Here is a 22,929-nt window from a genome sequence, read left to right on the forward strand (position 1 = left end):
AAAATTGAACTTTTGTGATTATTACATGGCTTACAGATTGTAAAATCGTTTGGCTTCACTTGCATTGATATAGAGATGGATTCTTTGTTGGTTATAAAATGGCTGTGGAATAAAAGATGCACAGTTTGGTATCTATATAGCTAGAAGATTTTTGGGAGGAGATTACATTACTGTTAGCGGGATTGGATTTTAATGTTTTTCATATCTTCCATGAAGGGAAGTCATCGACGATCTTCTTGCTAAACTAGGGGTGGAGGGGTGTACGACTACTTGGAATGATTATGTTGATATACCACGGCTATTAAGAGGGTGCTTGAAGTTGGAGAAATTAGGGTTGCTGCATATTCGTCATTAGTTTTTCTTTTAGCTCAAGTCCTTGTTGGATTTTTTGGATTTGTTTTGCTTGTTCTTTAGTAAGCATTGTTTTAATGTTATCACAGTTTTCCTCGCCACAAGTGAGGTTTCTAATAAAGTTATTGGAGGTGCTATCCTCCTTTCTTAAAAAATAAAATAAAAATGCTTCATCCTTTCATCTTCTTGCACACACACGATCAAAAGATCGATAACTGACGAGTTTTCCTTATGTGTGATATAAGAGATCTAAAAGGCCCATAGTCAGATAGCAGTGCATCAATGATGAAACGGATCAAGAATGACTCATATATATCTATCTTTAAGCCCTTGAGTTGAGAAACAATATTTTTCATTTCTGTAATATATGCACGTATTCCCTTAAAACTGTCAAAGACTTTTGTAGCAAATTTCCTACTAAGAGTGCTAGCTAAAACTTTATCAGAGCGAACAAACTGTTATTTAATTGTCTGTATTAATTTCTTAATTGTAGCTTAGTCACTAATAGAATATCTAATGCTCTTACTCAAATGAGGCCTTATGAGCATTAGACTTAGCCAATTAGATCGCTCCCCCCACGTGATTTTTGATGACTCTTGTATATCCATATCACTTCGTGTGTATCTGTATACGTGGAGCAAGTGGTTGCTCCACAGAGTGCATAATTAAGATCATATACCCCAAATTTCACTCTGGATCAAGAGCCAACATACAAAAGGAGACTCATGCGGAGAGAGAGACACGTAATAAAAGATTGGGGGTGGCAAACCGCGAACAATTTGTATTGGAAAACAGCGTGCGCATAATTAGTAACTCCAGCGGACAGAAGTATTTAACTGAAAGTGACAGAAAAAAGGCATCGCCATACCATCGATCAAAACCATTTGCTCCCCAGACCCCAAAACCACCAGTAAATGGTTTAGTTTGATGGTTTCTCCAAAACTTGAGCTCCTTTCCATCACTGTCTCCCCATATAAAAAGAGGCCCCTAGTTCCATATGATTATGCACATCAAGCACAAATCCTTTTTCACCAATTTCAAGAGCTAAGAACAGTCTTTTGAAGAGCAAGTAGAAGATGAGTTCAACAAGCAGAGCAATTGTAGCAGCCAGCGTAGGAGTTGTGGAGGCCATGAAAGACCAGATGAGTATATGCAGGTGGAATAATATTATAAGATCCGCTCAGCAAAACACGAAGAACCATCTCCGGTCGTTATCTCAGACTAAGAACCTCTCCTCTTCAACTTCTGCAGTGGTTTCAAGCAAAGGAAGAGAGAAAATGAAGAAGTCAGAAGAGTCTTTGAGGACGGTCATGTACTTAAGCTGTTGGGGTCCCAACTGAGTGGTCTGATCTGGTGATCTGAAGAAAGTCACGAGGCAGTGAGTTCTCCGAGAACGCCGTTGCGTGAAGAAGTCCTTAAAGAATACATACGGAACATGTACTTTGTACATGGCAATGGCATGGGGGTGGGAAATGTCAGGCCGTGCTGGTCACGAGGGGAGATGTTAGACAACTTAGACTGGATGTAAGGGTACACAGTTGATGAAGAAATATCTGAAATTGTAAGCTGTAACGAGCAAATGCTCTGTTATTTAAATACGCAGATATTATATATATGTTGTCTTTCATTCATATGATTATTGTTGGATAGTGATAAGCCGATCGAGTTTCTAAAACAATTACCTGATACAACGCATTGATTTATTGATTTTTCAGTCCATAAAAAAAAATTATATAGATTTTTTCATTTTTTTTGACGGTATCTAATTTCATCGATGTTTCTTGATCTCGTTAATACCACTCATGTAGTTTTTCTTGTCCTTCATATCCAGCTTCTTGCTCATATAGAGCTTTTAGTAGTCCATTTGGGAATCTTTCGGTCTGAAACTTAAATCCAGGATCACTCATTAAAATAATCTGAGCTTTAGGGAACCCACTTTGATGCTAATTAAAAACTTGTTAAGATCGACCCAAATACTCACATAAAGCGAGTGAATATATTTTAACTTAGCTATCACCAATTTTAAAATTCAATTCAATTCTCACCGATAGGTAAACAACTTCGAATATTTAGCTAGCACGTAGAATCTGTTGAGGGTAGAACGAATACCCGACACCGAAGTCACGGAAGATTAAAGCCTCCTTTGTTGGGATGAAAAAGAGGAAGAGAAGATTTGACAAGGAGGGGACTATCAAAACCCTGTATTTCCATTCAGTATACAATATACGTACATAGGTAACAAGAATAGAAACCTAATCTCGGATATGTACGACTACGGCTAGAATCATGCACTCCTTTATCTACCGATATTACAAATATGAAGTTCCTATAATTTCTCTTGTTTGCTTCTAATGATAACCCATGCCAACACTCCCTCAAGTTGATGCATAGGGGTGGTCTTGAATGCGCAACTTGTTAAGTGAGATGCAGAGATCCTTGCTAGACACAACTTTTGCAAGTATATCTGCCAATTGATCTTCAGATTTCACAAATGGGAACCAAATTGTTTTTGCTTCTAGATTCTCCTTGATTAAGTGTTAGTCTACCTCCAATGTTTAGTACGGTCATGTTGAACAGGATTGTGAGAAATGGCAATTGTTGCTTTATTGTCGTAAAACAGGTTCATATTAGAAGTAAGAGCAAAAACGATTTTAGTTAGAAGCTTTATTAGCTAGAGAAGCTCACAAAGACCATTAGCCATTCCCCTAAATTCTGCTTCCGCACTTGATAGTGCCACCACCTTTTGCTTTTTACTTCTCCAAATTACAACATTTCCTCCAACAAACATAAAATACCCTCAGGTTGATTTTCTGTCAGTGATATTACCTGCCCAATCCGCATCCTTATAGCCATCAACCTGGCTCTGATACCAAATGATGTGAACTCCAATCGATTCGCTTTGAGACCCAATAACAATATTGAAAAACCAATCCAAGAAAGCCAAATTCAACCGTTCAAACTTTTGTTGCATGGATTGCAACACAAAGAATGAGTCATCTACCATTCCCTTTGGTGATGAGTCATTTTTATGAGTCATCATATGCTCTGTACAAAAAAGAATGTTAGAGGAAAAAAAACCTCACACGCTCCCTTACGTCTTTACACTCGAATAATGGCACTCCACTCGTATTTCACTCTTAATTGGCTTTTTCCTGATAATGATCTCACACACTCTTGTCTTTTACCTCAAGAGTTTTCCCACTCAAGTTTTTGAAGAACTAATTGAACCAAATCAAGACAATACAACCTTGTTTTATTCTAACTAGTAATTAGGTCCAAGAAAACAAGAATAAGAGAAACACAGAAGGAACAAAATGACACAAGACTCAAGGTATTTATACGAGGGAAAGAATAATTACAAAACAAGATAACAACTAGAATGAGGTAACAAGAAGTAAATCAACCCCTGTAAAGACAAGACCCAACTAACAAATTTCTTTCTTTCTCTTTTATTGTAACTATGTAGCAACCATTGAATATGTTACCTTTACTTTCATTCTCTCTCCTTTTTTTTTTTTAATTCTTTTTTCAAATTTCTTTATTTTATTTTATTTTCTTTTATTTTCTTTTCTTTTCTCTACAATTCAACCAGAAACAAAAATATTCAAGTGTGATAATTAAACAATTGAATTCAAACACATAAAAATTGACAAGGAAATAGAAGGGAATCAATGAAACCCTAGAAATTTCAAACCCTAGATAGTGCAAATTTTGGGCAGCCCTCAAATTAGGAATTTAGACACCCTATGATGATGAACAGGAAACCCAAATGATACAGTAATTTGGCAGTCCTAGGAAAAACGAATATTTGCAACTTTTTTTGTAATCCTAAAACAATGAAACTCTAGAATTAAAAATGTAATAAATAAAAGATAGAATTAGACCTGATTAGAAACCTTGCTCTGATACCAAATGATGTGAACCTCAATCAACTTGCTTTGTGACCCAACAACAATATTGGAAAACCAACCCAAGAAAACTAAAATCAAGTTTATGGATGGAGAATCTAGACCCAATGAGAACTCGTTTTAAGAACCTACATTATATTAAAATCTAGACCTGTTGAAGAATTCGTCTCAAGAACCCGGATTACAAAGGAAGAACCCCACAAAAGTTATGATTTACCATTGATAAGTTCAAAAGTTCAATCAAGAACAAGATGAGTAAAATCAACTCACAATAAAAATTCAATATTGTCTTCCCCTCTCAAATGAGGCTACAGTTGGTTTAAATAAATAATTCCCCAAAATCCTAAGTGAGCAGTTGGTACTGTAGTTTGAACAGTGCTACGCTACAGTAACTTCTAAAACCCTAGTTCACATAAAATAATTACTTTCCAAATAAACCCTTGGCCAAAATACAAGACATTCCCAAAAAACCTAGTTCATTAGAAATAAGACATATGTGTGGCTGACATCCTCAAGCTAACTTATTCTAAATTAATAAAATAAGCTCTTTTAATGAAATAAATAAATCCAAGCCCTTCAATAACAATAGGCCCAAGTCGTGTCTTCCGTAGCGTATCATATGGATGAAAATTGGATTTCCTTCTCTCAAACCCATCTTGAATGTTAGGCTCTTGCTAAACACGTCTCAAGTGGATTGCACCCACATCCATGCATAGCTTCCTTGATCTTCCTAACTCTTGATCTTGTAATTGCCACATCTGAAACTTGCAAAGGATTTTTATGACTTGGTCCATGTTGGGGCCCATCACTTCACTCAACTATTATTCTTGGAAAAATAAGGCCTTTGCCCAAAGACAACTTCAAGTATCGAAGTATTCGAATCACTGCTTCTATATGACTCTTACTTGGATTACACATAAATTGACTTACAACACTTACAACGTATGCAATATCTGGACGAGTACGCGAGAGATAAATATGTTTACCAACTAACCTTTGGTATCTTCCTTTATCTATTGGTACTTGGCTCGGGTACTCTCCAAGTTTGTCGTTTTGGACAATTGGGGTGTCTGCAGGTTTACATTCTAACATTCCTACCTCGGTTAGCAAGTCTAGTATGTACTTCTATTGAAAAAGAAATATGCCCTGTTTAGACCTGGCAACTTCAATTCCTTGAAAAAACTTGAGTCCTCCCAGATTCTTCATCTTAAATTCAGTTGCCAATTGCTTCTCAAATCTAGATATTTCTTCTACATCATCTCTTGTGATAATCATATCATCTACGTAGACTATCAAAGCCATTACCTTGCTCAACTGATGCTTTAGGAACAAAGCATGGTTAAAATTACTTTGTTGAAAGCCATATTTCTTCATTGCCAAGCAAAACCTTCCAAACCATGCTCGCAGTGATTGTTTCAGTCCGTACAATGATCGCTGCAATTTACACACCACTTCAGTTTTTGATGATGCCTTGTAACTTGGAGGGACATCTATGTAGACCTCCTCTTCGAGATTATCGTGGAGAAATGTGTTCTTAACATCGAATTAATGCAAAGGCCAGTCAAGGTTTGCTACAAGAGGCAATAACACTCTAAATGTATTTAACTTGGCAACCGATGAGAAGATCTCCTAATAGTCAACACCATATGTCTGTACGTGTATATCCCTTCACTACTAGCCTTCCTTTGTATCATTTAATGGATCTATTTTCCTTGTGTTTAATGGAGAACACCCACCGATATCCCACTAGTTTTTTTTTTTGTTGCCTTTAGGTAATGGAACGAGTGGCCATGTATCATTTTTAAGTAGTGCCTTCATTTCTTCTTCTATAGCTTGGGTCCACCTTGGGTTTGCCAATGCTTCTTGAAGACTAGTGGGAACCTAACATGAAAAGAGCTCTCGAGCAAATTTCTCGAGGGGTACAGAGAGTCCCTTGGTGGAGACATAGTTGGCAATCGGGTACCTTGACTTTCGCTCTTCAATGTCTGGTGAATATCTATTAGATGGCTTGCCACAATTGTGCTTAAAAGGTAAGCCATATTCCACAAAATTATCCATGTTATCAAAATGTAGAGGTGTAATGAGATCAATTACCTCAAGAATATTCTTAAGAGATAAGTCGGCAGGTACTGCAAAATGGGGGTACACATGTTCAGTCACAGATGGTGCAAGTACATTGGGACATATATTAGGCTCCATGTTAGGACATATACTATCTCTAGAACTCAAAACAGTACTTGTCTCAGTCATTCAGCCCACTCAAATCATCATGTTCAAACGGGAATCCGTATCTAAGAAGTGGTTGCCGAAGGAGAAAAAAAGAAGTCGGTCTCCAAGAATTGTACATCCGTAGTCACATAAAGCCGTTGGGTGGTAGGATTATAGAAATGGTACCCCTTTTGGTGGATTCCATAGCCCAAAAAAAGAGATCGAAGTGCACGAGGATCAAACTTAGTTCGTTGGTTCTTATGGAGGTGCACATATGCCAGACATCCAAAATCCCGAAGAGGAAGCATCAAGGCCAAGGGAAGTGACACATGAGTGGATAGAGCATGGAGGGGGGAGTCTTAAAATTCAAGACCTTGGAAGGCATCTTGTTGAGAAGGTAAACCGTAGTAGACATAGCATCGAACCAAAAATGGGTGCGCACATGAGCACTGAGGAGAAGAGCCCGTGCAGTCTCAAGAATATATCTATTCTTCTGCTCTGCAACACTATTCTGTTGAGGTGTTTGTGGGCATGAAGTTTCATGAATTAGGCCATGTTGATTGAAATAAGCTTGAAGTCGGTGATTGACATACTCGCCACCGTTGTTAAAGCGGAGATCTTAATGTTGGCACCATACTGAGTGCGAACTATAACCTGAAATGTTTCAAATATATGAAGAACTTTATCTTTGTTTTTCATTAAGTAAAGCCACATCATACAGGTACAATCATCCACAAATATGACAAACCAATAGAATCCAGACATACTAGTCATAGGTGAGGGACCCCACACATCAAAATGAATCAATGCAAATGGAGTGACACTATTATTCATGCTTTTAACAGATAATTAGTTCGATGGCTCTTTGCTAAAATACAAGTATCACATTTCAAAGCAAAAGTTTGTAAAAGCATAAACAAATCAGGAAAAACATGCTTCAAATAGGTAAAAGACGAATGCCCCAAGCAATGATGCCAAAGCCAAATATATTACTCTTTAGCACTAATCGGATGATGCATGTGATGTGCCCGTCCCGTACTGAAGTCATCCATATAATATAGTTCCCCTCGCTTAGTACCATACCCAATTATATCCTTTGTGAGAATGTCCTAAAGAAAACAAAAAGTTGGATATCAGTACAACACATCCCAGATCTTCAGTAATTTGACTTACAGACAACAATTTATGAGAAAAAGATGGAAGAAGTAAAGTGCTGGATAAGTGTAGAAAGGGAGACAGAGTCACAGAAACCGCTCCTATGACTGGGGAGATAACCCCATTAGCATTGGCAATATTGGTACATTGCAGAGGAGAAGTCTATGATAAGTCCATAGTATCAAAGTTCATGATGTGGTTGGTGGCCTTAGAGTAAAGGAGCCAAGCAGAACTATCCACATCTCCGTTAGGACTAAGAAAAGCAAAACACCTGGGTTCGATTAAGGGGATTCATCTTAGGATTGTGTGGCTGGTGGAATGAGAGAAAGATGTGGTTCGATAGCGGTGATAGTAGCTTTGCCTTTGCCTTTGCTAGTGCCAACAACATCACGGTGCTTCCAGACTTGTAGGTCATGCCACCAGTTAGGGTACCCATTCAATTGGAAGTAATTTTAATTGATATGTTTCTAGTTGCCGCAGTGAAAGTGGGGGCTTGAGTCTTGGTAAATTTGCCATGGGTAGAAAGGCCCAACGTGAGACCTTTGGAGGCCAAAATTGCACCTTGGGTGACGTCGACATCCCCTGTGTTCATCACCTGCTGTCGTATGGCCTCGCATCAAACATAAGCTTACTCAATAGTGGGGAAAGGATTCATTTGGAGTACATTGCCACGAATTTTATCTAATCGATCATCAAGTCCATCCAAGAAAACATAAACACGGTCTTCTTGGGTGAGCCAATGATAGTGCTGAATATCAATAGGACATTCCATATGATTCGAACGACGGAAGTCAATTTCATGTCATAGACTTTGCAAATCAGTGTAGTATTTTTCAATAGAATTGGTGCCTTGATATAGTCAAGTCACAAGGCACTTGAGATCATAAACTTGAGATGTATCACTGCCATCAAAATAAGTAGCAGCAATGGCATCCCAAAGTGCTTTAGCCATAGAGAAATGAATGAAGTTACCAATCAATAAGGTATCCAAGGAGTTAATTAACCATCCTTTAACAATGGCGTTGTCACTATGCTACTTGCAGATGGAGGGGTCGGTTGTTAGAGTCTAGGGTGACTCACCATTGATATAACCCAATTTTTCTTTGCCAGAGAAATACATCTTGACAACCTAGGACCACAAAGCATAGTTGGAACCATCCAACTTGATGTCAATCGAAGCAGCAGAAGTTTCAATAGTGATAGTCAGGGACTGGGCTTTTGTCAAACCTCTAGTCATCTTGTTAGTCAATTCAAGAATGGAGTCAGAAAGGGGGCATGAGTTGCCATATGTGTGTGAATCGATGGAGTCTACCATGGACAACAAAAATGAATGAACTGGATGAGATGGTGTTTAGATGGTGATACCAGAGAACCAAAAATTGTCTGGCTCTGATACCATGTCAAAAGTCTGTATTTCCATTCAGTATATTTTATGTTTACATGGAGAACACTATACATAGGTAACAATAATGGAAACCTAATCTTGGATATATACGACTATGGCTAGAATCACGTAATCCTTTTTCTACGGGATATTACAAATATGAAGTTCCTGTAATTTCTCTTGTTTGTTTGTAATGATAACTCATGCCAACAGGGACAAGCAAAAGGAGGGTGTCAAGATAATATGGAAAGGAGAAGAAGAAAATGAAAATGAGATAAAAAAGAATGTTAGAGACACAAGGAAAGGCGACAAATTTTCACCACTCTCTAGGGGCATGCAAAAGAAGGGCATATAAAAAGAAGCGACCAGACAACTTGAAGGGGACTTCGACTTATTCTTCAACTTCTTCAAACTCAAGAGAGGAGCTCTAGCGAGAAGATATTCTCCAGTAGATATATTTTGGATCTCTATTATACATTGAGGAAAAAGATACTATGAGAGTTTGTAAATAAGCAAATTATAGCGAACTCTTCCCTCCCAAAAAACCTAGCTTGTGAACATATGTAATATATATGTTGAATCATGCAAATATGTGTATCTATCTCTATTTTATATTATGAGAATTTATTTTTTATTCACTGTCATAGATGATTGCACAGCCGCACTGAATCACACTGGGGGCTTTTGATTACACTAAACAAGGACCAGATTGTCATAGCGGGCCTGCAATGACTCTTTTTCTACTTCTGAAATTTTGTGCAATATTTGGCATTAACAGGAAGTTTTCTACAATCAATACCAAAACACTAGAGTACAGTTATCTTTTATGGATTGTGGCTTCAAAATGTATCTAAATAATCTATTTATTGGATTGCAGAACCGGCTTGGATATTTTGCCTCTTGTTCTATGTTTTATGCTTGTATTGCATTAATAGTTATGGGGTTTTTGTTGAAGTCCCCATCTTCTCTTCTTATATTCTTAGTTTATTTTAATGCAATCTTTGATTTAAAAAAGATAATGAAAAAGGTATTGCTTAATATTAAAAGTAATAATAAAAACAAAGGATGCTTACTGTTAAAAAAGTATTGTTCACCGATTATATGGACCTGTCCAATTCATAATTATGTATCTAATGTCTTCACAACTACTAATAAGTCCCCGACCAATATCTTCGATCACAACTACCTACCAATAAGTCTCTGACCAAGCAAAAGTGAAAAGAGTGAAAAAAAAAAAAAACTACCAACAACTCCAACAAAAACAAAATACAAAATAAAAACACAAGAAAAAAAGAAGAAAAAAATACCTATAAGTCTTCTAAGTTATTAGCCAATCACAAAGATTTAGGTCACAGGTAGAGGTAGGCCTATGCATAAAAGGCCTTGGGCCCTATTTGTCTGAAAATCCTAACATGAGCCCACCTGACTATAGCTGGGTTCATCGGATCAAGCCCATACCGGTTTGTTACACACAATTATCGATTGAAACGGATGACCAATGAGTTATCACTCTCACTCAAGAACTTCTCCTAAACCCTAATAGTCGTTCATCATTGCAGTTCTCTTTTGTTTTCGGTCAAAAGGAAAATAGAATTCTCTCTCGCATCTCCCTCTCTCATCTCTATTTTTTCTTAATAGATCCCCAGATCAGATGCATCACAAAGATACCAAACAAACTACAACATTTGTTTCTCGTTAGGGTTGTTTGCTTTGCCCCAAAAATTTCCAAACTTTCCCGTCCCTATTCTCTTTTATTTCCCCCACCTTCCCATATGACCCAAACACTACCTCGAACCATTTTCTTAAAACCCTCCAATGTGGGTATCTCCTTTAAGGTCTCAAAGACCGGTACGAAGGTTCCACCCAAAGCCTCTGCTTCCTCCCAAGGTGAAGGTCATCGATGACATGTCTAAGACCTCCAAGGATAGCTCAAGGAAGCTCTAGGTAAAATTTTGTGAAGTGATTTGATTGCTTGCTTAACTACTAGGTGTGGTTTGCCAGGAAAATAAATTCAAATTGAGAGAATTCAAAACTGGAGCAAAGAATATAATTAGAAATGGAATTCTACGTCTTTGATTTCATTTTGATTGTGTGTGCCAAAAAGCAAAGAGTTTTGGTATATAAAGCAGAGAACAACAGGAATACTAAAAATGAAAATATAAAACTTCTCTCTTTGTTTTTTTTTTTTTCAATCATAACTTAAAATATCTAGAAATTTTCTTCATTCTCAAAGAAAAATAATGATTTTACTTTCCTTACATTGCAACGAGAAAAACTCTTTATTTTTTTATTTTTATTTTTATGATTTGGTTTGAAGCCCTTGAGTTGGCAAGCCGGGGAGTAGGCTTCATGTAATACTAAGTTTAATTATATTAATTTGCTTGAATGATAGTTACATCCTTTCTACACATTGTTTGTCTTTTTCTTAGTTCAAAGGGCACAACTTTATTCTTGACCGTAGTTGATAATGGTTTCTTCCTTTGTTGTGGTAAACAGCTTTGGCTGGCTTTGGGCAAGATTATAGCGGAGAAAGTTGCTTGGACTGATCCATATTTGAGGTATCTATAAAGGGAAGATGGTTTTTGCCTTTCTGTCTAAAGTCTGGGATATAGAACAAATACATGATTTGCTGAGATATCATGAGCTATGCATTAGGGGTTGTTTTATTGCCATTGTTTTGGCATGTTTGAGGTTGCTATATATTAGTTTGTGTGGAGATTTTTATGTATCAAAACTCAAGAACTTTCTCCAAACTCATTTGAGTGTAAAATTGATGATTTTGATTTACTTACACACAGCTGTATTGTATAAGAGATGGTTTTGATAATTTTTGTTATTGCTGATATATATAGTCTTAAACTCTAACACAACCCACTTCCCATCAAAACATCACAAAAATAGAAGGCCACAATCTTTGAGAATCAGACAAGCAAATTCTAGTGGAAAAAAAAAAAATGCAACCCGACCCAAACAGTGTTGGTCGAGTTCACGCATTACTGTTGGCTTATCAGGTCAGTTTTGTCCCAATCCTTTTTTTGCTACTCGGGTTGCAGCCCTGGGTAGGGGAATAAAATCTCATGTTATTGATTTCATTATGTTTTCTTCTTTCTTTCTTTTTAATTTTAGCTCCTTTTTGTAATTAAAAAATAATAATATAGATTTGAAAAATGTCTTAGTGGACAGCTACATTCGTACCACATAATAGTCCTCATGATACAGAATTTCACAACCCTCGGTTCATCAAATTGGTTTGCTCTGGATTTATTTACAAACTTTATGAAGCTAAAAAATATAATTCGTGAAAATGTAAAGACATTTTTTGCAAACAAAAAATTATGCTTCTCATCTCTACACCATAGATCTACTTTTATTTTTTTATCTCTTTATTTCTTTCTCTTAATAGGTGTGTGGTGTAGAAATGATGAGTAAAAGAACTCTTTGCAAACATATGTGGCATTGGCTAGACTATTGCTTATTTTGACGGCTAGTTAAGCAACTGAAATTATGGGTTGAGATTGAGAAAAATGCAAATAGAGAGAAAACCTTGGGATAAACTCAAAGATTATAGTTTATTGATAAATGTCCAAAAGTTCATTATGAAGCCCATCAGTTGAGCTTAAATTGCTAAAGCCAACTATCCAAAAAGCAATAAAATAAGTATCTTGCCAAAATCTAGCCCCAAATTGGAAAGAAAAATCATTTCTCAAAACAAAAAGTAAAATATCACCATAAAAAAATTAACTTAAATAGAAGATTTGGAGAAAAACAAAATAGTTGATTTTGAGGTTGAGATAGTGACCACCAAGCGTAAATATCTTTCCAATATCTGTGATCTCAATATTCGTAGTTAAAGTTATCGCTAAAATATTGGTGCGTGCTCAATATCTCTTCAAGTTTTAGGATCTTCATCTTTTCGTATCATATTTACACGAATTTGCCTTGTCAAAATAGTCTAGTGCCATCAACATCGAATTTATAAGCTCAATAACATTTGACCCAAATCTCCATCAATATGATATTGACATTAAACATAACTAATTTGTAGGCAATATTATTTTGAGGACAATGCTAGGATGTACACCAAATATGCATCTCAAATATGCACACAATACAAATGGCTTTTTTCTTTTACTTTTAAGTATTTATTAAACATCCTTAATCACTTTCATAATCATTAAGAAAAAGAATTTAAAAATTAAAAAAAATTAAAATATATGTGGGGCACATTTAATATATATATATCTTTATATATATAAAGTGGCTATCTAACGGAATTTTATTGGTTTAACGGTTTTTGTTGTTTTACCGTTAAAATTAACGCCGTTAGTTACATGAATAAATTAAAGTGGCTCTCTCTTCTTAAAAGTTCTTAATTTTTTAATCTCTCTCTCCCCAATCACTTATGAATAAATTCATAATTATTAAAATTCATGCAGCATGCATGATCCTGTAACCTATGCATTGATGATCATTTATTTATGAGGTATATTAGATATCTATATATATATATATATTCTATTATATATATCTATATAAATTATATAAATATATATTCTATATTCTATTATATATATATGATCTTTTATATAAATTATAATTTATATATCAATTTATTTATGTGATTTAAAATTTTTATTCATTCCTTATATAAACAAAGAGAAATGTAAAATAATTAAGTTTAAATATATTTACCAACTACATTTACGAATACAATTATCCTAATAAAATATTATTTATTTATCAATTTAAATTCATTATGAAACATTAAAATCAAATAATAATATCTTATAAAAACCTTAGTATTTTATTTCTTTATAAAAATTATGTTACTTTTTAAAAATAATCGCTTTATTAAATTAAGAAAACGTGCTATGCACGTTCGTTTACTGTTAACAGTTTATTTCCTGTGCTGCACATGTTTGTTTCAAGATTTTTTTTTTTTTTTTTATAAATTCTAAATACTTTAAAACTGATTTAAGTTTATTTTACTATTTGATGTTAGAATTTATATATTTTTTTTCTAAAAATATTACATTATTATTCAAAATTTTTTCCTTAATAAAAATAATATTTCTATACACTGGACGAACGTCCCTTGGACGTTGCCCAACTACTAGTATATATATATATTTAAGAGTGATATTATTATTTTTCTTATTTTAACTCTACCATACATGGGGCAAGTTTTGAGGGATTTTCCGTCTTAGAAAATTGAATGGTCGTTATTTACGAGAGCAATGATACATATAATTAGTTAAATGTTTTCGGAAGTAAGCTTCTCTCTAAAATTACTTTTCGAGTGAAACTAACTTTTTCTCCGCAAAATATTTATTAAAAAAACTTGAAACTTGCACAAATATTTTATTAAAATATTTTAATTATAAAGAAATTATACAAAAATAATTTTATAAATTGATATAATTTTTTAAATTATAAAATTATTTTTATTATAAAATCGATGAAATATATACTAATCACGTCTATTAATAAAATTATTTGGATAGCAACATTCTATTTTATTATACAGAAGGTGGAGTTCAATTGTCTTAAAAGTTTCACTCTGGATCCAGAGCCAACATATAAAAATGAGACTGACGCGGAAAGAGAGACACACGTAATAAAAGATTGGGGATGGCAATCAGCGAACAATTTATATTGGAAAACAGCGTGCGCATAATTAGTAACTCAAGCGGACAGCATTATTTTAGATGAGAGTGACACAGAAAAGGCATCGTCATACCATCGAAAAAACCATTTGCTCCCCAGACCCCAAAACCACCAGCAAATGGTTTACTTTGATGGTTTCTCGAAAACTTCAGCTCCTATCCATCACTCTCTCCCCATATAAAAAGAGACCCCTAGCTCCATATGATTATCCACATCAAACACAAATCCTTTTTCTCTAATTTCGAGAGCAAAGAACAGTCTTGTGAAGAGTAAGTAGAAGATGAGTTCAACAAGCAGAGCTATTGTAGCAGCCAGCGTAGGAGTTGTGGAGGCCATGAAGGACCAGATGGGTATCTGCAGGTGGAATTATATTTTAAGATCCGCTCAGCAAAACACCAAGAACCATCTCCGGTCGTTATCTCAGACAAAGAACGTCTCCTCTTCAACTTCTGCAGTGGTTTCAATCAAAGGAAGAGACAAAATGAAGAAGTCAGAAGAGTCATTGAGGACGGTCATGTACTTAAGCTGTTGGGGTCCCAATTGAGTGGTCTGTTCTGGTGATCCGAAGAAAGCCACGGACTCACGAGGCAGGCAGTGAGTTCTCCGAGAACGCCGTTGCGTGAAGAAGTCCTAAGAGAATACATACGGTACATGTACTTTGTACATGGCAATGGCATGGGGGTGGGAAATGTCAGGCCGTGCTGGTCACGAGGGGATCGGAGATGTTAGACAACTTAGACTGGCTATAAGAGTACATAGTTGATGAAGAAATATCTGAAATTGTAAGCTGGAACGAGCAAATGCTCTGTTAATTAAATACACGGATATTATATACATGTTGTCTTTCATGCGTATGATTATTGTTGGAAAGTGATAAGTCGATCGAGTTTCTAAAACAATTACCTGATACAACGCAATGATTTATTGATTTTTCAGCCCATAAAAAAACTTAAATAGATTTTTTCATTTTTTTCGACGGGATCTAATTTCATCGATGTTTCTAGATCTCGTTAATACCACTCATGTAGTTTTTCTTGTCCTTCATATCCAGCTTCTTGCTCATATAGAGCTTTTAGTAGTCCATTTAGGAATCTGTCGATCTGAAACTTTATCCAGGATCACTCAAAAAAATAATCTTAACTTTAGTGAACCCACTTTGTGTCCTTGCTGTAATTTAGTAGATGAATCTGTTATACATGTTTTATGGAGTTGTTGTGCAGCAATGGATGTGTGGGGGGAGAGTGGTAGTCCTGTTTCGAAATGAAGCTGCAGTTATGCAGATTTTGAGGAGTTATGGTCTGATGTTATCTCAAGGCTTGATGCTGATAATTTGAATTTGGTTGCTGTTTTATGTTACAGGATTTGGATTCGTAGGAATGAATTAGTTTTTGAGAGCAAATTTCGAAGTCCAAAATAGCTTCTAGCTGCAGCTGCATCTGAGATAGATGTGTTGAAGATCAATGAAGCTGCTCAAGTGGAGAACCAAGAGACACAGTCATCATCACCTGCATTACCATTGGATGGCAGGTCAGCAAAGAGAGGAAAAACAATCGTGTAAGGAAATGGGAAAGGAATTCTGAGGAATAAAAGTTTCTATCCTATATGCAGGCCATATCCAGACCATGTCTTTTTGTTTGTATTCCATTTTCATTTCTGTAAAAGCAGTGTGTGCAGGGTAGTGGTAGTATGTACATATTGCAGAATTTTGTAAGCTAGGGACAGTATGTAAGTCTATAAAGAGCAAACCCTCTTGTACAGAAATCGATACATGAATATACAGAAAACAATTCATTTCAGTTTTTCTCCTTCATCACTCTGATAAGCTCTCGGTGTTTTCCATAAATACATTGGCATTTGCATTTGTTTTATGGTATCAGAGCTTAGGCTATGGAGGAACACAGTTCAGAAAGCCACAACCAAAACCAAAACTCAAATCCAACCAAAGACCCTACCCATCCAAGCAGTCCATACTATATTGGCACAAATGATGGGACTGGCTCCATGCTTGTTACTCATAGCTTGGATGCTAGTAACTATTACTCATGGGCTCGATCAATGAAGAGAGCATTGAGAATCAAAAATAAGCTTGGCTTCATTGATGGAAGCCTATGTGAGCCAACTGACCCAAATGACCCTCTCATGGAACATTGGCTGCGCTGCAATGATGTTGTAATCACTTGGATGCAAAATATCGTGGCCCTTGATATCAAATGCAGCACAGTATATGCAGAAACAACACATGAACTTTGGCTTGAGTTAGAGCAACGTTTTTCACAACAAAATGCACCTCGAATCTTTGAGATCAAACAAGCTGTAACTATGCTGATGCAAAACCAAGATGTTGTAAGTGTTTATTTCTCCGAACTCAAAACTTTACTTGATGAGCTTTTGAACTATGAGACAATTCCAAGTTGTAGCTGTGGGGGCTTGAAAACTGTTGTGCAAAACCAACAAAGGGATTGGGTTATGAAATTCCTAATGGGTTTGAATGATTCCTATAAGGGAATCAAAGCACAAATTCTCTTAATCAAACCCTTTCCTAGCCTTAATGAGGTTTATTCCATAATACAACAAGAAGAGAAAAGAAGGGAAATATCCACTGAAGGATCTGTCCATGACTCTATGGCACTGTTTACTCGAGGCAACTACAAGGAAGGTGGTAAACCAAACTTTTCTGCACAAAAAAGGGATCGATACTATTGCTCTTTTTGCAAAATTACAGGACACTCTCTAGAATGATGCTTTAAGGCTAACCCAAACAAACCAGTTTGCTCTCATTGTCAAGTACCAGGTCATACTGCAGATACGTGTTTTAAACTGCATGGATATCCACCAACTCACAAGTTTGATAGAAGGAATAGATCTTCAACAAATCAAGTCACTGCATCTTCAACTTCTGCACATGATTTGGAAAATGACAAGTCTCAAGTGTCCTTAAGCCAAGAACAATATTCACAGCTTCTGGCTTTGCTCAAACCAGCAGTAAGTCCCTCAGCCAACAATGTCCAAAGCATTTTGGCATCTTCATCTTCTGATGAGAATGTTCATCAAATTTCTGGTATACCCTCATTATGTTTATCTGCTTTTAACTCCAAGCATTCAAATAAATTGAATGTGCCTTAGATCATTGATACAGGAGCAACAGACCATATGATCTGTTCTCCTTCACTATTCTCATCAATTCAATCACAAACTTCTTTTTCTGTTGCTCTACCTAATGGTCATACTGCTGCTGCTACTCAAATAGGATCAGCAAAAGTTACAAATTACATAACCCTTCAGGATGTTCTTTGTGTCCCTAACTTTACTTTCAACTTCATTTCTGCCAGAAAATTAACTCAAACCCTTCATTGTTGTTTAATTTTCTTCCCTCATTTCTGCTACATACAGGACCTTTCAGTTTGGAAGATGATTGGCATGGGTGAAGTGAGGCAGGGGCTGTACCACATGCTGCAAGGGGAGGTCTCTCCCTCAGCCTTGTCAGATACCTTGAGAAAAATGAGTCCACTCTCCTCTTTTCCTATTTCTGCTTCAGTCACCAGCAATGACCAAAACTTTGATGTTTGGCACTATAGACTAGGACATTCTTCCTACTCAGTTTCTAATATAGATGGTGAAGTTCATTTTTCCAAAATTCCTAATGAGAAACCTTGTTCCATATGTCCTCTAGCCAAACTGCACAAACTACCTTTTCCTCTAAGCATGCACAAAACAGAAAAATGTTTTGAACTGTTACATTGTGACATTTGGGGCCCTTGCAGTGAGATTGGCAGTGATGGATCAAAATATTTCCTGACTATTGTAAATGACTTCAGTAGATGTACCTGGACCTACATGTTAAAGCTAAAATCTGATGCCACCACAACCCTTCAGAGTTTCTGTGCTATGATAGAAACTCAATTTGAGACCAAAATAAAAATCATTCGAAGTGACAATGGGGGAGAGTTTAACATGAAGGATTTTTATCTCAAAAAGGGCATCATACATCAAAGGAGCTGTGTTGAGACACCTCAACAAAATGCTGTAGTGGAAAGAAAACACCAACATATTTTAAACACAGTAAGGGCATTCAGGTTTCAAAGTGGAATCCCCTTGAGATATTGGAATCATTGTATTTTGACTGTTGTGTATTTGATAAACAGGATACCTTCACCTGTACTGAGTAATAAAAGTCCATATCAAATCCTTTTTAACAAAGCCCCAAATTACACACACCTTAAAGTTTTTGGTTGCTTGGCCTTTGCCACCACTATTGTCAATGGAAGGCATAAATTCGACCCTAGAGCAAAAAGGTGTGTGTTCATAGGGAACCCTTTTGGAGTTAAGGGATACACTTTGCTTGATCTTGAAACCAAGAAAACATTCATCTCTAGAAATGTGATTTTCTATGAAAATGTTTTCCCTTACAAAAATGAGATCCTTACAAAAACTCATGAGCAATCAAACCAAAACAATATCAGTTTCACTCAAATCCCTACCATCCTTACAGAATCTGTCACAACTCCTCCAAATATTTCTCAAGAAGCAGAAGCAAATTCTCAAAATGCCATCTCTGAACAAGAAGTTTCTGACACTTCCCCTCAAATCGAGTCAGAAACTATCCCTCAAGATCTTCCCACTCATCACCATCCATCAAATATAACACCAATCACTCATTTGCCTAGGAGGTCAACAAGGAATTGAAGAACACCTACCCACTTGCAGGACTTCATATGTCAACAAGTCTCTTCTCTTCACCCATCTCAAATGTTGAACAAACAGAAAGGCAAGAGTCCATCAGGTAATGCTTACCCTCTTAGTGATAGTATTTCATATGAAAAGCTTTCCAATTTGCATAGAGCTTTTGTTGTTTCCATTACCTCTCAAACAGAACCCAAAACTTATCAAGAAGCCCAAAATTCACCGGAATGGTGCACAGCTATGAAAGCTGAAATAGAAGCTCTTGAACTCAATAACACTTGGGACTTAGTTAATTTACCACTTGATAAGGAAGCAATTGGATGCAAATGGGTATATAAAGTGAAGTATAAAGCTGATGGGAGTGTAGAGAGATATAAGGCAAGGTTGGTAGCAAAGGGATATACCCAACAAGAAGGATTAGACTACCATGAAACCTTCTCACCTGTGGCCAAGCTTGTCACTGTCAGAACACTGCTAGCTGTAGCAGCAATAAAGGGATGGGGATTTTTCCAATTCGATGTAAACAATGCATTTTTGCATGGTGAATTAGATGAGAAAGTCTATATGGAACTTCCTCCTGGGTATTGTGATGTAGATAGCAAGAAAGTGTGCAAATTGAACAAAAGTCTATATGGACTAAAACAAGCATCACGGCAGTGGTACTCCAAGCTTTCAAACTTCATTTTTGAGCAGGGATTCACTCAATCTAAAGCTGATTACAGCTTGTTCATCAAAAGGACTAAGGATTCATTCACAGCCATCTTGGTATATGTGGATGATATTATAGTAGCTGGTGATTGCATTGACAACATCAACTACCTCAAGATTTCCCTTCATGAAAAGTTCAGAATCAAAGACCTAGGCAAGTTGAAATACTTCCTAGGAATTGAGGTGGCCAGGACTGAGGATGGGATTCACATATGCCAGAGAAAATATGCTCTGGATATTCTAAGTGATTCAGGAACCATTGGATCTACACCTGCTAGGATCCCTATGGATCAAAACATCAATTTAAGCAAGGAGGAAGGGGAGCTACTTCCAGAACCAACAATGTACAGAAGGTTAGTGGGTCGATTACTATACTTGACAATAACTAGGCCTGATCTTTCATATGTAGTCCAGTTATTAAGCCAATTTATGGAGAGCCCTCGGGTCCCACATCTACATGCAGCACACAAAATCTTAAGGTACATCAAGAGGGCACCAGGTCAAGGGTTATTCTATCCAAGAAATTCAAAATTACAGCTACATGGATTTAGTGATTTAGATTGGGGAACTTGCCCTAATAGTAGGAGGTCTGTGACAGGCTATTGTGTGTTAATTGGTGAATCATTAGTGTCTTGGAAGTCCAAGAAACAGCAGGTTGTTCCCAGGTCCTCATCAGAGGCAGAGTATAGGGCCATGGCCAATGTGTGCTGTGAATTGACATGGTTGAAGTACTTGTTTGAGGACTTACATGTTGAACATTCTCAAGCAGCCTTTCTATACTGTGATAACAAATCAGCTCTGTATATAGCCACCAATCCTGTCTTCCATGAGAGGACAAAGCATATAGAGATTGACTGCCACCTAATTCGAGACAAAATACAAGAAGGGAGTATCATTACAGAACATGTGTGCAACAAATCACAAGTGGTAGGCATACTAACCAAGGCCTTGGACTCACAAAGCTTTTACTCTTGCATGTCCAAGATGGGAGTAGTAGATATCTACTCTCCATCTTGCGGGGGGCTGTTGAAGATCAATGAAGCTGCTGAGGTGGAGAACCAAGAGACACAGTCATCATCACCTGCATTACCATTGGATGGCAGGTCAGCAAAGAGAGGAAAAACAATCGTGTAAGGAAATGGGAAAGGAATTCTGAGGAATAAAAGTTTTTGTCCTATATGTAGGCCATGTCCAGACCATGTCCTTTTGTTTGTATTCCATTTTCATTTCTGTAAAAGCAGTGTGTGTAGGGTAGTGGTAGTATGTACATATTGCAGAATTTTGTAAGCTAGTGACAGTATGTAAGTCTATAAAGAGCAAACCCTCTTGTACAAAAATCGATACATGAATATACAGAAAACAATTCATTTCAGTTTTTCTCCTTCATCACTCTGATAAGCTCTTGGTGTTTTCCATAAATACATTGGCATTTGCATTTGTTTTAAGATGTCTTTTCCAATGCCATATCAGAAGCTGCTATCAGGCCTGAGAGATTACAATCAGATGCTGGGTTGGTTTACTGGAAAGCTCCTGCAAGCTTGTGGCTAAAGGTAAACTTTGATGCAAGTTACGTTAAAACTCAGCAAGATGGGAATAGGCATTATAATCCAAGATTCAAAAGGGGATATTCAGGTGGTGTTAGCTGCTCAAAGAAGCATTGTAACGTCTGTCTTCTTAGCTGAGTGTTATGCCCTTTTAAGAGCAGTTAATCTATGCATGGAACTGGGTTTTGAGACTGTTGAGTTTGAAGGAGATGCAAAGGCAGTTGCTGATGCAGTCAATGCTATGGATTCGTATTCTCCATATATGGCCAGGTTAGATCATTGAGGATATTAGGCAAGCTAAGTTAATGCACTCAAGATGGAAGTTCTCTTTTGTTAGAAGAGAAGGAAACCAATCAGCTCATCATACTGCACAGTTAGCTCTTTCTTTAGATACCGAATTGAAATTGTTTGGATGGAGGAAGGAGCTCTTATGTTTCTTTTCACAAGTCTGGTATTCTTTGATTATTGCTAATGCAAGTATTCTCATTTAAAAAAAAAAAAAGAAAAGAATACTCAGATAAAGCGAGTGAATATATTTTAACTTAGCTATCACCAATTTTAATATTCAATTCAATTCTCACCTATAGGCCGTAACGCGAAAGAGGACTTTTCATAGCTAAAACAACTTCGAATATTTAGCTACTACGTAGAATGTGTTGAGGGTAGAACGAGTACACTTGTGTTACGCCACCGAAGTCCACTGAAGATTAATACCCACTATGTTAGGGTGAAAAAGAGGGAGAGAAGATCCGACAAACATAAAAAATTGATTATCACTAAAAGAGAAAGCGACAACACATGGAGAGAAGTTCAGATCTACTTGGAGAGAAGAATGGATGGATGGGAAAAAGGGTACGGAAGAGCTCCCAGAGGATTCATCATTTATAACTCTATGGAAGTAATTTAAAAGAGCTTGGTGAGGATTGAGGGCTTGTATAAATTAAACTTAACTTATAGTGGATTTTATACCCATGACCCCTGGCCGGACACTTCAGTACCACATAAATACTTGTCTCCTTTATTTTCAGTCATTTATCATTAAACAAACCATGAATGAGCGGTCCAAGCACACCACCATCAAGAACCACCCCATGATGAGAAGAGATGATCATCTGACCATACCGTAACCAAAAAATGCAAATGTTAAGATCACACAAAATTGCTGAAGACTCAAACATAATGACGTTATGATCCTCAGAAGAGACCCACTCATTCGTTGCACATGTACAAGAAATCCAAGACTCCAAATCGATTTCTTCTCTAGCACCTTTGTACGAAAGAACTCGTTCATTCCAATAAAATTCCAAGAACACTGATGAAAAAA

At 36.6% G+C, this 22,929-nt stretch overlaps 2 protein-coding genes across 3 annotated transcripts; both read left to right on the forward strand.

The window, feature by feature from the left end:
• The first annotated feature begins 1,281 nt into the window (after positions 1 to 1,281).
• Positions 1,282 to 15,507, forward strand: LOC122303899. Its single transcript, XM_043115894.1, has 2 exons — positions 1,282 to 1,726; positions 15,261 to 15,507. The coding sequence occupies exon 1, from the start codon at positions 1,428 to 1,430 to the stop codon at positions 1,689 to 1,691; it is 264 nt and encodes an 87-aa protein (XP_042971828.1). The 5' UTR covers positions 1,282 to 1,427; the 3' UTR covers positions 1,692 to 1,726; positions 15,261 to 15,507.
• LOC122303898 lies at positions 14,778 to 21,438 on the forward strand. Of its 2 annotated transcripts, XM_043115893.1 has the most exons (3): positions 14,778 to 15,455; positions 16,033 to 16,147; positions 21,112 to 21,438. In XM_043115893.1, the coding sequence occupies exon 1, from the start codon at positions 14,954 to 14,956 to the stop codon at positions 15,215 to 15,217; it is 264 nt and encodes an 87-aa protein (XP_042971827.1). In that variant the 5' UTR covers positions 14,778 to 14,953; the 3' UTR covers positions 15,218 to 15,455; positions 16,033 to 16,147; positions 21,112 to 21,438. The 2 variants fall into 2 exon arrangements, with proteins under 2 accessions (XP_042971827.1, XP_042971826.1); XM_043115892.1 differs by lacking the exon at positions 21,112 to 21,438 and having other exon boundaries at positions 16,033 to 16,469.
• Positions 21,439 to 22,929: the final 1,491 nt, after the last annotated feature.

Source organism: Carya illinoinensis, chromosome 3 (assembly GCF_018687715.1).
Source record: "Carya illinoinensis cultivar Pawnee chromosome 3, C.illinoinensisPawnee_v1, whole genome shotgun sequence".
In the NCBI taxonomy this organism is placed as follows: Eukaryota; Viridiplantae; Streptophyta; class Magnoliopsida; order Fagales; family Juglandaceae; genus Carya; species Carya illinoinensis.

Coding starts and splice junctions, on each gene's coding strand:
- LOC122303899 (XM_043115894.1), top strand. CDS start 1,428: ATGAGTTCAACAAGCAGAGCAATTGTAGCAGCCAGCGTAGGAGTTGTG.
- LOC122303898 (XM_043115893.1), top strand. CDS start 14,954: ATGAGTTCAACAAGCAGAGCTATTGTAGCAGCCAGCGTAGGAGTTGTG.